General features: G+C 40.2%; 1 protein-coding gene across 1 annotated transcript in view; it reads right to left on the bottom strand.

Annotated features, from left to right (window-relative positions):
- Positions 1 to 2,552: 2,552 nt before the first annotated feature.
- The window catches only part of KCNK10 (potassium two pore domain channel subfamily K member 10), a 69,538-nt gene continuing 57,234 nt past the window's right edge, over positions 2,553 to 14,856 (bottom strand). The window contains exons 5-7 of the mRNA XM_075152495.1: positions 9,687 to 9,873; positions 6,353 to 6,495; positions 2,553 to 4,326 (exon numbers count right to left, since the gene is read on the bottom strand). Of these exons, the coding sequence (XP_075008596.1) occupies positions 3,703 to 4,326; positions 6,353 to 6,495; positions 9,687 to 9,873 (954 nt within the window). The 3' untranslated portion in view covers positions 2,553 to 3,702. The remainder of the gene's footprint in view (positions 4,327 to 6,352; positions 6,496 to 9,686; positions 9,874 to 14,856) is intronic.

Here is a 14,856-nt window from a genome sequence, read left to right as displayed (position 1 = left end):
TTGCATATAACTAAAACCAAGGGATGGCCTTTACAAGGAGAGAAGCAATTTAAGACCTTAAAATGACATTTTAGTTGTGAGACATTTCTGTCTGGCCCCCTATGCAATACACCATTTGCACTTCCTGTATTATAATAAAAATCATGTATATTGAGGTATATAATAGGCAATCATATAGGAGAAAATATTTACTCCAGTAGCTGACTGGCAGCTTTCTCAGCAAGTTTCACAGACACAGAAATGGAGAGGAATGAAAGAGAGCGTTTTGCTTTCATGTAAAAGGTCATCAAATGCTCTGTTCAGTATCTCACTGGGAATTTATTCAGCATCATCCTTTGTCCCTGAAACTACCATATCCCAAACCAGGAGCTGCTGAAGACACAGCTGACAAAATGTCAGCCAGGGACTCCTGCATGGCACGGCCAGGCAGAAACTAGAGTGAGACACACACACCATCAGCTAGAATCTGGACAGGGGATAGCCTGAGAACTCAGAAAGTTTAGAGATTAAAAATATGCCAATATTTCATTGTCCGTCTATCCCACCAGAGCAAACAGTTCTGAATTTGGCCACCAAACTTTGCCTCCTCAGTCACTTTGTCCATGCTGACCTGTTTTCCATGATTTGCCCACTGTCCAACTCCCTGCTCACACAGACAAGTCCTACAAGACAAGACACTTGCTTTCCCTGACCCTCATGAGCAGAAATGCTCTGGCTATGACTAAGCCTTGTATTTCACATATAGGAAATGCATCTCCCATATCCTTACAGCTGCCTGTGCATCTGTGCAGGACTTTTCCATTACAGGCAAGCACTTCTTGCAAGAAGAACTCAGGAGGAACAAATAACACTGCATGCATGATGCTGGTTTTGGCATTTGGTAACCAAGGAGAATTGTTAGCACACTGTATGTATTGCATGCTTTCAGAGTCAGATGAGATGCTTTTGTGTGCCTGATCCTTCGTACAAGCAAAGCGCAGGACAGTGTAACCAGGCATTACTTTAATTCCCAGGACCCAAATCGCATGTCTGAGCACTTCTGGACCTTTTCCAGAATTCAAATGCAAATCTAAATTGTAGCTTTCGCTCCTAACTTCCCACCAGGCCACAGTAAAACCCCAGATCTGAGCAACATAAAACCTTAGTACATCCAGGTATGCTTCATCCATCCTGGCTCTACAGAATTAGCACAACAGGATTCACTGTATGTCTGAGTGAGACTTCAGAAGATTTGCTCACGTGTGGCCCTCGAGGCTGACCTTCATCCCAGACCTGCCCAAAACCAGGAGCCACAGGAGGGCTAAAGGACTCCCATGCTTGAACAGACCTGCATCTTGCTGGTGTCTGCCTGCTGGTGGCCTGAGGAGGACGGGATCTGCCGTCTGCGTCATCGTGAAGCCGAGCACAGGGCTGCGTGGCACAAAAGCCTCCAGGAGCCACAGCAGCTCCTGACTCAGATGAAACCTTCCCTGGGGACTGGGCCTACTGCCCTGCCTCCAGTAAACTAAAGCCAGAGCGCAGCCCTGCACCTTAAGAGATTCATTGGTGAACTAAGCAGAATTCAATTTGTGTTGGATCTTATTGAGTTAAAGGAATCCCAAATGACCTGAAATGTTTCAAACATTGGTTTTTCATCCTTAATTTTCAGACAGATAACGGAATTAGAAAGATGATATGGTATTTCAAGTGAAGTGAACCAGCAGACAGAACACACTAAGAACTTCTTTCCTCCTCTGCACTAGTGGAATTTGGCTCACTCCTGCAAATCATGCAGAGTCAATTAGATATGCAAATATGCATACTCAAAATTTGCATTTGCATTGCCATGCTTCTATTCATAGCCATGGCAATCATGTATTCTGGTGACCACTTAGATTTTGAGTTGGCTCATTGTGCATAAAATCTCAGAAACTATCACAGAAAATGAAGCGTGCATTTTTGTGTATGTAGACATGGGCATGCAATTCCAAAAGTCTGTGTCTGTATGACCTGCGAGTGTCTGTATGTTTGACAAGCTTGTGAGACTCAGTATGTCTCTGCCATCTACATCCATGCTTACTTTACTTATAAGCCTACCGTTTGAATTGCAGGAATATTTAGGATTTTGTGAAGGCGCAGGGAAAGCATTGCTGGTGCAATCGTGTATCTCATTTCCAGCATGCAAAATCTTCTGTCTGCGATGGCAAACACAGTAGCCCACAGGCTGAGGCTACAAAAATCTGTTTTTCAATTCCCATTAATTATTTTGCAGCCTTTTCTTGGAGTATTTACTGTGAAGTCTAGGGACATTTGTATTTCTTATATCCATATGTCCAGACACCACAAAAGATTTTTTAAAAATGCCCACAGTTTGTTACATTTCACTTTAGTCTAGAAATGCAGAGCGCTCATGTTTAGATTTTATCAAGAAAAAAGATAGCAAATGTCAAACAAAGATAGTACCTGAAAGGAAATAAAACAAATAATTCAAAATTGTTTAAAAAGTTACAAAATATGACAGCATTAATGGCACTTAAAGCTATAAGCACTTAAAAGATTACCACCATATTTTTCTCAACTTCCTTTCCTAAATTTCTTTTTTCCTTTTTTTTTCTGAGATTATGACTGCAGCTTATGCCTAAACCCAAACCCAGCAAAAGGGGCAGAGAGCCCTGAGATTCTATGGTTGCCCTGGCCCTCATTTGAATAGCGTATATGCTCTTATGTCTATTTTTAAAAATTCAGGTTCAGCTACAGAGAACAGCAGTTTGCTGACATGCAAAAGCTATAGCTTTCCTTCTGTCTTCATAGTCTTACAGCATTAAAATTGAAGGTTTTTTTTTCAGTGGTAGAAAGTGTGAATGAGAAATTCTTTTATAAAAAACGGTTGGCCCACTGTTTTATACACCTAGCCAAATATCATTAAATTAATGTTTCTCTTCTTTTAAACAACATAGCAGGAGATGTTGCATTTTCTTCATATGCACTTTCTTGCTGTGACTTTACATTGAATATTTCCTACATGAGAAAAAAAACACATTTTTTTGTCACTGGTTAAGATAAATACCCACTGAGTTTCTTTCCTTTTTTTTTTTTTAATGAAAAGAGCAATCCGACCCTTAAATATGTCTGTGTTGATTTTTCAAACCAGGACCCAGATGGTGGCTGTGTCCATGGACATTCTTTTGGAGTTTAGAAAGATAATGCATCTGATTCAAAAATGGAAAAAAAAAAAATTCTAGCTTGGATCACGTGCCAAAACGTAAACTAAGCCTTACTGAAAGTTTCTAGTTCACTCCAATCATTTCTCCTCTTTTTAATCACCAGGGGAAGGCTTTATGGATGCATATTCCATTACAAAGATACACTCTTTTTCATCCCTTTCAAAGGCTCTTCTTACATAGCTGCCCTTTGTCTAATATTATGCCATGGTAGGAGCACTCTGGTGATATTGCCATGGTTCAATCTCTTCCTTTGTGTCTTGCCCTGGTAATCTTATACAGGCTGAAATTTCCATGTGTGTAGCTTTCTGTTGCCATTCTGCAGTGCTGTGTTCCTGATTTGTTTTGGCAGAGCAAGCTTGAGTCTTTATGGCACAGTGAAATATTCTTCAATGCTATATAATTCAGACTGAATAAGGAGTCTGTATAAGGCACGTGTCTCAATATATATATGTATATAAAACCACTAACATTGTTAATTCAAGTCAAGCATCTTTTACATTTAATTTCTGTCTTCAAGTAATGCTTTGTTTTCATGTTCCCTTTCTTTGGTTTCATTGGGGATCACTCCGTTCTCCAGGTCCGAGTGCTGCTGGATGCAGTTGGTCAGGACTGCAGTGCTAGAAGAGTTCTCAGAATTACACATCTTCTCTGTCTCCTCTTCCTTTTTTTCTTCATCCAAGGAGTAGTTTCGGAAGGTCTCATAAATTTTACGCACATCCTCAGGGATGGGCTTTTTGAGGTCTTTGTTTTTCCTTTTGGTCATCTTAGCAGACGATCCAAACTTGTTAATGATGTTGTCCTCGGATGCCCCCTGCCCATGCTTGTTGAGCTGATCTGACCCTTTAAGGCGCAGGTTGTTAGGCCTGTTGTTGATGCTTTCCTGAGATGAGGCCTTGAAGCGTCCTGTTTCCAAGGCAGTAAAGACAGAGCGCTTCTCTGGAGAGAGCATGTCTAAGGAGTGGGCTCGCTGGTCCAGGCCCAGGCGCCTGCGCTCCATGCTCCGGATGGTGGCTGCCCGCTGAAGTTTGTCATGGATCTCCACGCTGAGCCTCCTCCGTGTCTCTCTGAACTCAGCCGTCACGTTCGCTTTCCACTCCGCCGCGTGGGCTTTTATTTCTCCAACCTTTACAACAACAAGAAAGAGAAATGAATAAAAAAAAAATAAAAAGCACCATGAAGTGACAGTCTTTCCTACGGAACAGCAGCACAAGCACTTTGTTCTCTGGCATAAAATCAGAGACCAGTCTCAGCTCCAGTGCATCTATCTGGACCCAAACTTCAGCAGCAAAGTGGTTATACTAGGCAAGCTCTAAATACACCAACTAGTGGCTAGCTAATGGTTTATGTGGCATACAACTTGTCTGCCTGTTTCACATTTTGCCATCCCCCACGTTTTATAGCTGTGTTACATGATGGGAGGTGTTCATGCTAATCCCTCCTTGGTTAAGAACAAAATTCCTGACTTATAATGTCAGCAGTAGATGGTCAGGAGTGGGCTAAATTAATCACATATAATTATACCAATATGCTTCAGAACAGCACAACAACCAATGTAGCAATATAGTAATATATTTTCCTGTATTACTCATGGATAGAGCTGTTCAGTCCCACGGAAGGTTCTGTTCAGCGCCACAGAGCCACAGAGCAATTAATGTTGGAAATACCTATTAGATAATTTCAAGTGGACCTCTGACTGATTCAGTCCAAGGTTCATTCTCAGGGACAAATGTAGCTGTCTTTAATGGAGGTTTCCATTGCATAACTGTCCAAATACCACCCTCTCAAGCCAGCTGGAGGAGTTTTCAACACATATTCTGTGTGGGCACCATGAGCATGTCCAAATGTCTCACTGTTTTGTTCTGTTTTACTCCTTTGCACCTGAGAGCAGAATCATGGCTAAGAATAAAGCACCTACGTGGCTGCTGTATTGAATAAATATTTCTTCCAAAATGAGAAAAAAGAAGATAAATGACCAAGCAATATCTCAGTCAACACAGGCCTTTTCCAAAGTTCAGTTAAAGGAGAACAGATTCAGGAGTACAATGTCTGCAGGAGCCCACCAAGATCAACGGTTTGCTTGGGCTGCTGTAACCAGAACTCAGTTTCTGCATTCAGTGATCCACAAGGAAGTCATCTTTGGTTCTTCAGGCCAGATGAGCACGTGTCTACTTAGAACTGTATTACTTGTGGCAGCAGGCATCTCGCATCCACCATGAGAGATCAGATTCCCACCTGTAGGTGCCTGCTGATGATCAACGTGACAGCCATGCTCTCTGTGAAACCTCCTTTATTAATGGAGATGCACAGGGGATGCACCAGGCCTCAGGTTGCGCAGATGCCTTCATAAATGACAGCACTACCCCTCTGCCAGACTTCGTCTATGCCTACTCTTTGGCTAACCCTGCCAGGTTAGCTTTGCTAGTAACGCAGGAGTAGGTTGCCTTAAAAATTGAAATTATATTATTAACGTCCTCCAGAATAGGCTTCAGCTCTAAAGTCATGGCAGTTGCCTTCTATTTTCCACCCTTATTTGAGTGAAGCATTAGCAATACTGATTTGAATCACAGAGGACATGTTCTGAGGGAATTTAATCATGTTCTCCCTGATGCTGACTACGCAGTTTCTTCAATTTTTAATAATATGGTACTCAGTAAGGGGCCTGAATCTAAACCTTTATTCAGAACCATATTCCTTGGCATAGAGACAGGTGGGAAAACTCAATATAAAACCCTGGTTTAAAGGCAGATTCCTGTTTCATAATGAAGAGAACCAACTAGTGTCTTCAAAACCCATGCATCTCCAATTTTTAAACAGAGAACACTGAAATTTTTATCACAATTTTGTAGCCAGTTTCAGAGTGAAGGCTGGCCTCTCTTATTCCATAATTGCAATCCTACTGATGTGTTCAGTGTATTTGGTAGTACTGATAGAGGTTAATAACCTAGGTTGCTTCAGTTGCTTTTTTTTCTCCCTTTGTGAAGGAGCTAAAGATCAGAGATAACTGGAAACCAAAGGCAGCCATTGGAGAAAACCATAAGGAATATTGAGCATTGGTCGTGCAGAGGAGCATCCTTCTTTAAACAAGCAGGAATCAGGCACTTAAATAACTCTTACAAAACGACAAACCACTGAGAAATTACTAGTCATACCTCTTCTTTTGTCTTCTTGGACAGGACTCTTAACCAGTCTCCAATCATACTCAGGACAGCAGCAAAATAGGCAAGGCCAACAAGGATCCAGAACCACACTAAAGGTTTATACCACTCCCGGTAATGGATGTCAGCATTTCCTCCTGAAATAAGCATATACTTTTGCATAGGAATCATGAGATGCCAAAACTATGACAAAATATTTGCAATTCTGAGAAATTCCTGAAAGTATTTCTTGACTCTTGCCAACACCACTGTAGTTCTAATTATAGACAAGAGGCCTGTCAGATGGGAGGAACACAGTCTGTTCTTAATTTAAGACTCTTCAAAATTACCTATTGTTCTGCTACTATGTGACCTGCCAGAGCATCTAGTAAACACTTTTCTTTATATTGCTCATACTCTGAAGCAAGTCTGAAATTCCTGCTTTGATAGTACTTGCAACAGCATGAACACATTTCCAAGAAAAAAGTTTAATACAGCTAGTCTTCCTTATTCTGAACTGCCTGTAGCCTGGTAGTTGAGAAACTTTACAGTTCAACCTCCTCAGGTTATAGAGTTTCCAGATTTTTTTGGTTTTAGCTACAGGATTGAGACATCTATGTGCAGGAGAAAAAAATGTAGCTTTGTCTTCCCCTCCAAATCAGGGGAAGCCAACAGGAAGGAAGGACAGGAAGCCAACCGTGCATCAGCCCTGATAATAAGGATATACTGTCTACTTGGGTATCAGTTATAGGGGTGCATTCTCTGACCAGTGACTTGAGAGGAGATACGGATCAAATGAAGCAAGAAATACCCTTCATGGTCTTCATGCAAGTCTCAGGATGAGCTGGTAAAACAAGTATGTGAGATATTTGGCAAATCTAATGGACTACGAAGAGTCTAAAATCAGTGCAGCAGCAGCCAGGCTGCTGCCTACCACAGAATAGAATAAACTTTTCCAAAAGAAAGCAACCACAACCTCACTTTTGAGACCCCCAGTCCTATCACAATGCTATGTGCACTGCAAGAATGAGAGCCAGTGAGAGGCAGGCATAGCCCTGAGCTGAAGAGAGCCAGGCGGCAAAGAGTCTGCACAGCCCCATGGGCACAGCCATATCTCCCAATGCGGGTGAACAAACACCACCTTGGTGGTACCTGTGTAAATCTCTGCCTGAAGAACAAGCCTACCAGGGGACTCGGGCAGACGATTGCATATTTCCTAGACTCCAGCCTTGGTTAGAAAAGAGCGAGACACCAACCTGTACCTCTGCATGACTACAGAGAATTTTCCCTCATTAAAATCACCAGACAACACAGTTCAGCATTTCCCTCTGAGCTTTTTGCAATCTGAGATATTCCCATGACTCTTTAATTTTATCCGGACTCAGTATGAGTGTATGTACGGTGTTCAAACATCCCCATGGAAGACCAGACATTTGAGAAATGCAGAGACCCAAATATTGGTTTTGATGTTAATCTCTCCCCATAGACTGCATGAATCACTCTCTTTTTTCCAGTCTTTAAGAGTGTGAAACAATGGGAGGTGGGGGCTGCTGTTGCTATGGTACAACGAGGCTCTTCTGATCTTACATGTCCCTGAGGAAGCTTGCTATGAAACAGATTGTCTAGGTCTACCTTACGGGGTAATCAGGCGACTGAGAAAGTATGAGACCACTTTTTTCAGCCTATCAGATATTCTATTTTTCAGGCTCCATCCACAATTGTATCTCCAACAGTAGCACAAAAACTTTCCCAGTTTGCCAAGAGCTGGGACACGTTCTAAGTGGAATAAATCAGCACAGCTCCATTGATGCTGTTTTACCCAATACGATGTAGAATTTTTGATTTGATTTTGAAGGGACAGAGATATTGAGAGATTAAAGTGACAGAAAATAAAAGTGACAGAAAATTTGTCTCAAAACCAGCAATAAAACCCAAATCTCCTGGTGATCACCTGCCTTAAACTCTTATCATGAGATAGCCTCTGAAGTTTTCTCATGCAGGATCCTCCATTTGATTTTTGAAAAATCCTGGTTGTTAGTAGCCACCCAGCTGTGGATTATATTCTCCTAATCATGTTGGATATAGAAGAATTTAATTTAATATTCAGAGCTTTTTTACTATTATATTATTAAAGAAAACAATACCAAAGTGTGATATGCTTAAGAAAAATATTGTGAATTATATTTATTTCACACTGTGATACCACAAAGACAGAATATCAGTGAGCTTCTCTTCACATTTAAGTGGTTAAAATGAACCAAACTCATACAATCACTTCTGTATGTGAATGCTCGTAAAACACTTCTTTATATCTAGTGCTCTCTTTATTCAGTGCCTTTTTTTCCTCAATAATTTATGTCTACTATACCACTATATCATAAAAAAGGAGGATTAGAGTCTTCTCTACAAAAAGACTTATCTGCAGCTCTTCAGCAAAGAAAACTTTATATATCCCTGTAGTTTCATTTGATGTTTTTAACTCATTCATATTTCACTGATTTATAGGAAGTAACAAAACAGTAGCATAATATGGCTGTTTGTAACACAGGCATCTTAATGACTTTAATTAGGACCACTAACAGGAATGAGGATTAGATGTCATGCACTAATGGGAAAAAAAATTCCACTTATTTCAACCACCTTTTCGTTAGCAAAGCAGTTGTGTGGAAAAAAAAAATCTCTCATCTCTCCAGCCAACAGTCTTGAGTCCCTCTTTGGAAATTGATAAGGATGGATATTTATAGTTCCTGCTAGTACTGTATTAATCTTGGAGAGTATCCTCCTAGCACTGAGATGCATACCCCATTAGTTCTTCTCTTCCTACATGAGTTTTCCTTAACAGGGCAACTGCAATGTCAAAATTTCTGCCACGGTTTGAGAAAAAAATGCAGTTTCTGAAATGCTGCAGCTCCTGTAGTAGCAGCCCACTACTGCATCCGACCAGAGATTTCTCCAGCCCTATGGCTCAGCCCTACTTTGTAAAAGCTTCATCCATTCATCATTTTAGCTACTTGCTTCTGCAATCAGCCTCAGATTGAGCCCTAATGGACAAATCTTGAATTCAATGGGAAAGTCATTTGACTTGTGCATAATTCATTGCACAATAAAGGGTAATCAGGACTTCCCAGGCTCCCGTTATCTACATTGCTGGAAGCTTGCAATCTGCAGATGGCAAGGCACATGGATCTTAAATCAACCTGGTGTCCTATTGCACAGTAACCCCAACAGAAAAACCTGGCATCATTTCACTGGAATATAATACATTGTGAAAATCCTCCTCTCTACACCAGAAAACAAATCCTAAGAGCCAAGGCCCTTGTGCACACCACCTAGGCTCGAAGCTGCTCACCTGCTACAAAGTCACCGAAGCCAACAGTAGTCAGAGTGACAACCACAAAGTAGATGGACTCCAAGGCTGTCCATCCCTCGATGTGTTTGAAGATAACTGCAGGAATGGTCACAAAGACAATGCAGCCTGCCAGGATGAAGAGGATGGTAGAGATCACACGGATCTTTGTTTGACTCACTTGCTTTTTCTAGAAAAAGGAAATAACAACAACAACAACAAAATTTAGTGGATTTCTGGGACTGTATACCTTGTGAACAGACGACTGATTGTGCTGGTGTCACCTGGTATGTCTCTTTCTGCCTTTTGTAAGCTTATTAGGTGGAATACAGCCCTCCCTCCCCAGAGCCCTGCCCAGGTAATACTGAACCTCTATGTCTGGCCCCAGAAAATTGTGATTCCCATTTTCCATGCATTAGGCAGTTACTAACCTACCAGAAACACAGCCTGGAAAAACAGTCCTGAGCTTCAGAAACGCTCCAGTATAGTCCAGTTCAGGTTCAATGTGTAAGAAAAAGTGCATATTCGCACCTCCATACACGTATATGTACACCCACATTGCCTCACCAGCACCAAGCATTCAACAAGCAAGTCCAAGACTGGAAACCTGAAATTTTATGTAGAAACAATTCATGCTTTGCGTTTTCTAGACTCAGGATTTCCAGCTTTCATTCACAAATATGAAGGTTAAATATCCTTTTCAAAAATAGATAGCTATATTATCGGTTTACTCCAGAAATAAAGAATTTATGTCAAATACCAAACAACCTGAGATAAAAGTACCTACGTAAATCCACACTGGAAAGCCTTTGAACAAAGAGTATGTGTGTACTGGCTGCTATAAACCGAATACAAATATGAGCAGTGTAATTGCAACATTTTACACTCCTAGAACATATAAACTCTCAATTTATTTAATATAAACTTAGATTTTGTTTCTAGTAATATTGATGCAAGCCTGGATTAACACAACTGACTCTGACAGATTTATTTCAGATTTTCTCTACTGTAAATAAATTCAAAATTCAACAGAGTTGCACGAGAAACCTGGAAATTACTAGAAATCTTACTGTGGATTAATCACAGTGGCAATGTAAATTCTGTATTTATCCTGGAAAAGGAATGTGGAGGTCACTGTAAGTCACATATTTCCAAATTAGTTTTCCAAATCAAGCATCTCCCTTAACCCAGAAATGAGATCTCATTTCAGATTAGGACATTGCTTAGACAGGAAATAAGGTCTCAGAAGTTATCTTTATAATATACGGAAGGGATATTGCCTGAACCAGTTAATTTCTAACCAGCTTATGAGCAGTACTACTGCTTCCACTAAAGCACGAACATTTCTTTTAGAGTTGCAATGTCAGACCCTCATTAGGCATTCATCTGATCTGGGATGCTCTGCATTTAGAACCCAGGTAGCAGCATAAATATGCTATGTTTCATAAATACTTTTAGTTCTGAAACTGTTTGAGATTATCCCTACACTTAATTTTTTTCTTTTTGTGTGTGCACATTGTTTTCTGTGTCTGGCTGAACAGAAATAGTTAAATAGGATTAGTAATATAATGCCGTAAATAAGATTAATCAAATACAAGACATGGAAAAAAACTGCTACTGAAGTATTGAGAAAAACAATACAAGGATATAAAATCTGACCTGAATTCTTATTTCCTCTTTTTCTGGAGATTCATTCTGAGCAATTTGCTAAAATACTAAAGGATGATCTAGCTTCTTTAAGAGGTATGGACACACATTCACAATGGCAGGATTTCAGACTTACTGTATGTGTGGTGAAGGGAAAGCAACTGATCACATGGATGTTACATGGTGTCTTAGATTGGCACACTTGCTTTTTATCGTGGAGGATGAGAATTTAACCAAGTTGTTGTTTATTTACTAGTTTGGCCAAGGTGACTTGTTCACTTCTACTAAATGCTTCAGTTTCCTGATATGTAAAAATGAAATGGCAGACACCTTGCTACAGTAGAAGTTAGGAAGCACATGCAGTGCTGTATAGTACTGGGAATCCTTGGACAAAAAGTACTTCGGAGCTGCCAAGCATTACTAGTAAAGCAAAGTTATGCATAGTAATCCTTCCTCCAGTCCCCATATAGCAACATTAAAATGCATTTCAATATGCGTCAGGATTGTCTTGTCTCATGGTAAAAACAGGAGTGGAAAGAATAGCCTGCAAATCAATACCAAATGTTCAGGACATCACTTGTTCATGAGTGATAAATTCAGCCGAAGGTGTTTTATTTTTAAAGTAAAAATGGTAGCAATGTTAATGAGAGGATCTGCAGAAAGGCCTGACTCGTGGTTATTGTGCACCTCAGTCACTCGCACAAAAGTGGAGCAGCTGAGGGTCTATTTTTTTCTTACTCTTCCACTGGTACAAATGAAGTCAGAAAGCAATGGTGAATCAAGCACAGCATTTTTAGAGCTACTGAAAAGAGTACAAAAGCAAGAGTCAGAAGTAGAATTACTTAATGGACACCACCACATGAAATTCAGGATACAGGTGAAAAGGAGGGTCTTTTTACAGTTAGACGTGTATTCAGAGGACATTCACAGTAGAGTATAACTGCTATAGATCCAAAAAATGCTAAGGCATAAATGTCATTATTCATGGAATATGTACATCGTAGTAATCACACATTACAAAAAGGTTGGTTTGCATGGGGTTTTTTGTAGATTAAGTTGGCCTTGCTATTTTACTACAAAGAACAAACATCATTTTATGCTGCCCAGCATCTCAGGAATAAGGAAACGCAGCCTTTACGTTCCAGTTTTGGCACAGTTGTATCAAGACGAGACTAGATTAGCCTAAGCCACTGCAGTATTACACCGTACCAACTCATTATCAAAAGAAATAAATATATATGTAACTCTCTCTCTATATATATAACACTAAAGATTGAGAAATCTGAAAAGGTTCATACAAACTTCTATTTTAAATAGTATTTGCCATCTGGAGCCAAACACTGGCAAATAGCTGAGCAACTCCAGCCAGGCTAACACATCCTCCGAGCCCATTTTGTGGCATAAATACAGAATTTTCTATAGGTGTCAAAATGAAACAGTAAGAGAGGCCTTTCTTCAGGAAAAGTAGTTCATCTCATAGCAGTTTAAGTAAAATGAAAACACTTCTAAAAGAGATGTTTTCTACTTCTTTTTTTTTTTAGTTTTGTTTTACCAACAAGTCCTCTCCACATTGATGAAGCAGATAATTTGTAAGACATTCATCAAATATAAATAAATTAGTGCCTGCTAATGAGAGAGACTTCAATTTAAATCCACCTAGAGCTAATTTGGAAAAGATTAAAGGAGGAATCTAAGAAGAAAAGAACAGAGAGTTTTCTGTGATATAACCACCTATGAGAGGTCACTTCCATTCTATCATCATACTAATGAAGGTGCTGATTTCACTCTTAAGGTGGCTAAGTGCTAACCAGACAACATCACTGACATCATCTTGCTCATATTAATTCAAACAACCTACTGTCAACCTGTTCTAGTGCCAAGAGGGGTGAGGACAGACATTCTCATGAAAACACCCTTATCAGTGTAATTCAGTTCTTATGCATCTTTTCCATCAACAATTGTGACCTTGCTTTTTCCTTATTTTCTATTACATACATCTTATCCGTTTTGGTCTTACCCAATAATTTCAGGAGTTAAAAGAACTCCCTTTTTTTTTTTTCTTTTCTCTCTCTCTGGTCCTACAGATCAAAGCTGATGATCTGGATTCTTTTACGGCTCCTGCCCTTTTCAGGTGAATTAACTCAGGCACAATTCTTCTGACCTGACTGTTGACAACAAAAGGACCAAACAAGGTTCTTAAGGTCCCAAGCTGGGACCACAGGGATGATACATATTCCTTCAAAAAGGGAGCAGGAGACATTAAGTATGGCATCAAAAGATGCTACAGCCATTTATCAGATTAGACTAAATGCTAAATATATGGAACATATATATTTGCATGAACAGCATATTTCAAATATGCTTATTCCAAGATTTTGTAGTGTCACCTCCCATTTCACAGAAACTCCCCCAATATACAGTACTACTCAACCAAAAATAGCACTGAAATATTTGCTGCTTCACAGTGAGCTCAGATGGTTCCTCCATCTTCCAAACATTTTCTTTTCTGAATTCCTGACAAATACCCCCAAGACTCCAAGCAAGTTGTTTACCTTTTTGGCTAGATGACCAATGTCATATTTTTAGTGCTAGTATGATGTGCCTGCATGGAACATGCCATTCTCATCTCTCCACAAGGCTCTGCATTTTGGAGCACTCCTCCAAAGAAAATACATTTCTTTAACATTTCTTTTGTCCCCTTCACCTGCTGTTAACTTTATGCCTTCTCCCATGCTGCCAACTATTCTTGGAACAGATTGTCTCTGCCCATGCACTAATTCAATAGCTTGTCTTCTAAATCACTTTCTCCAGGTCAAAATATTTTAACAAGAGGAAAGCCAGTCTTTGTACTCAAAGCATAAAACAGAATATCACATATATAAGTTCTATTTTTTTCTCTGCCACAAACATTTGTCCTTAGTCAAAACATTTTTGCTAGGTTACTGTAGACAGTGCAGATAGATAGTCATAGGTTCACACTGCTTGCCTTTCAGCTCAGTCAAATGCAAGCCAGCCCTGGTCCAGAGCCTGGCACATACCTCAGTAAGGTGCAATGCCCATCTCAACAGGCTGTATGGAAAGACTGGCACAGCACTGGGCTCAAAGAGCTCCCTGGTGATCAGCAGTATGGTCGCATCACCCTCACTGCTGCCTATACCTGTCACTGTGGATTTCTTTCTAACTTGTCCTAGCTCCTTCACATTCAAAATGAGACTGAAATGAAATGTATTTTAAATATCACTGGTTTAGAGATAACATCTAAGAACAATATAACAATCTTTTGTTCTTCTGTGTTCTCTGAACACAGCTGGTTCCAGCCAGCTCCAACAGACCCACCGCAGGACACTGCTGAGCCCCTCAGACAAGATGGTGTCACCTGTGGGAAAGCGTATTTAAGAAAGGGCAGAAGTGCTGTACAGGCAGAGGAGGAGGGAATAGAGGAGGGAATGAGGGAATAACAAGGTTAGGGGAGTGGGAGGTGCTCCATGGCAGAGCAGGTTCTTCCCTGGAGGGACTGCAGCCCATG

Source organism: Calonectris borealis, chromosome 5, assembly GCF_964195595.1.
Source record: "Calonectris borealis chromosome 5, bCalBor7.hap1.2, whole genome shotgun sequence".
In the NCBI taxonomy this organism is placed as follows: domain Eukaryota; kingdom Metazoa; phylum Chordata; class Aves; order Procellariiformes; family Procellariidae; genus Calonectris; species Calonectris borealis.
This window is presented reverse-complemented; position numbering and strand designations above follow the sequence as displayed.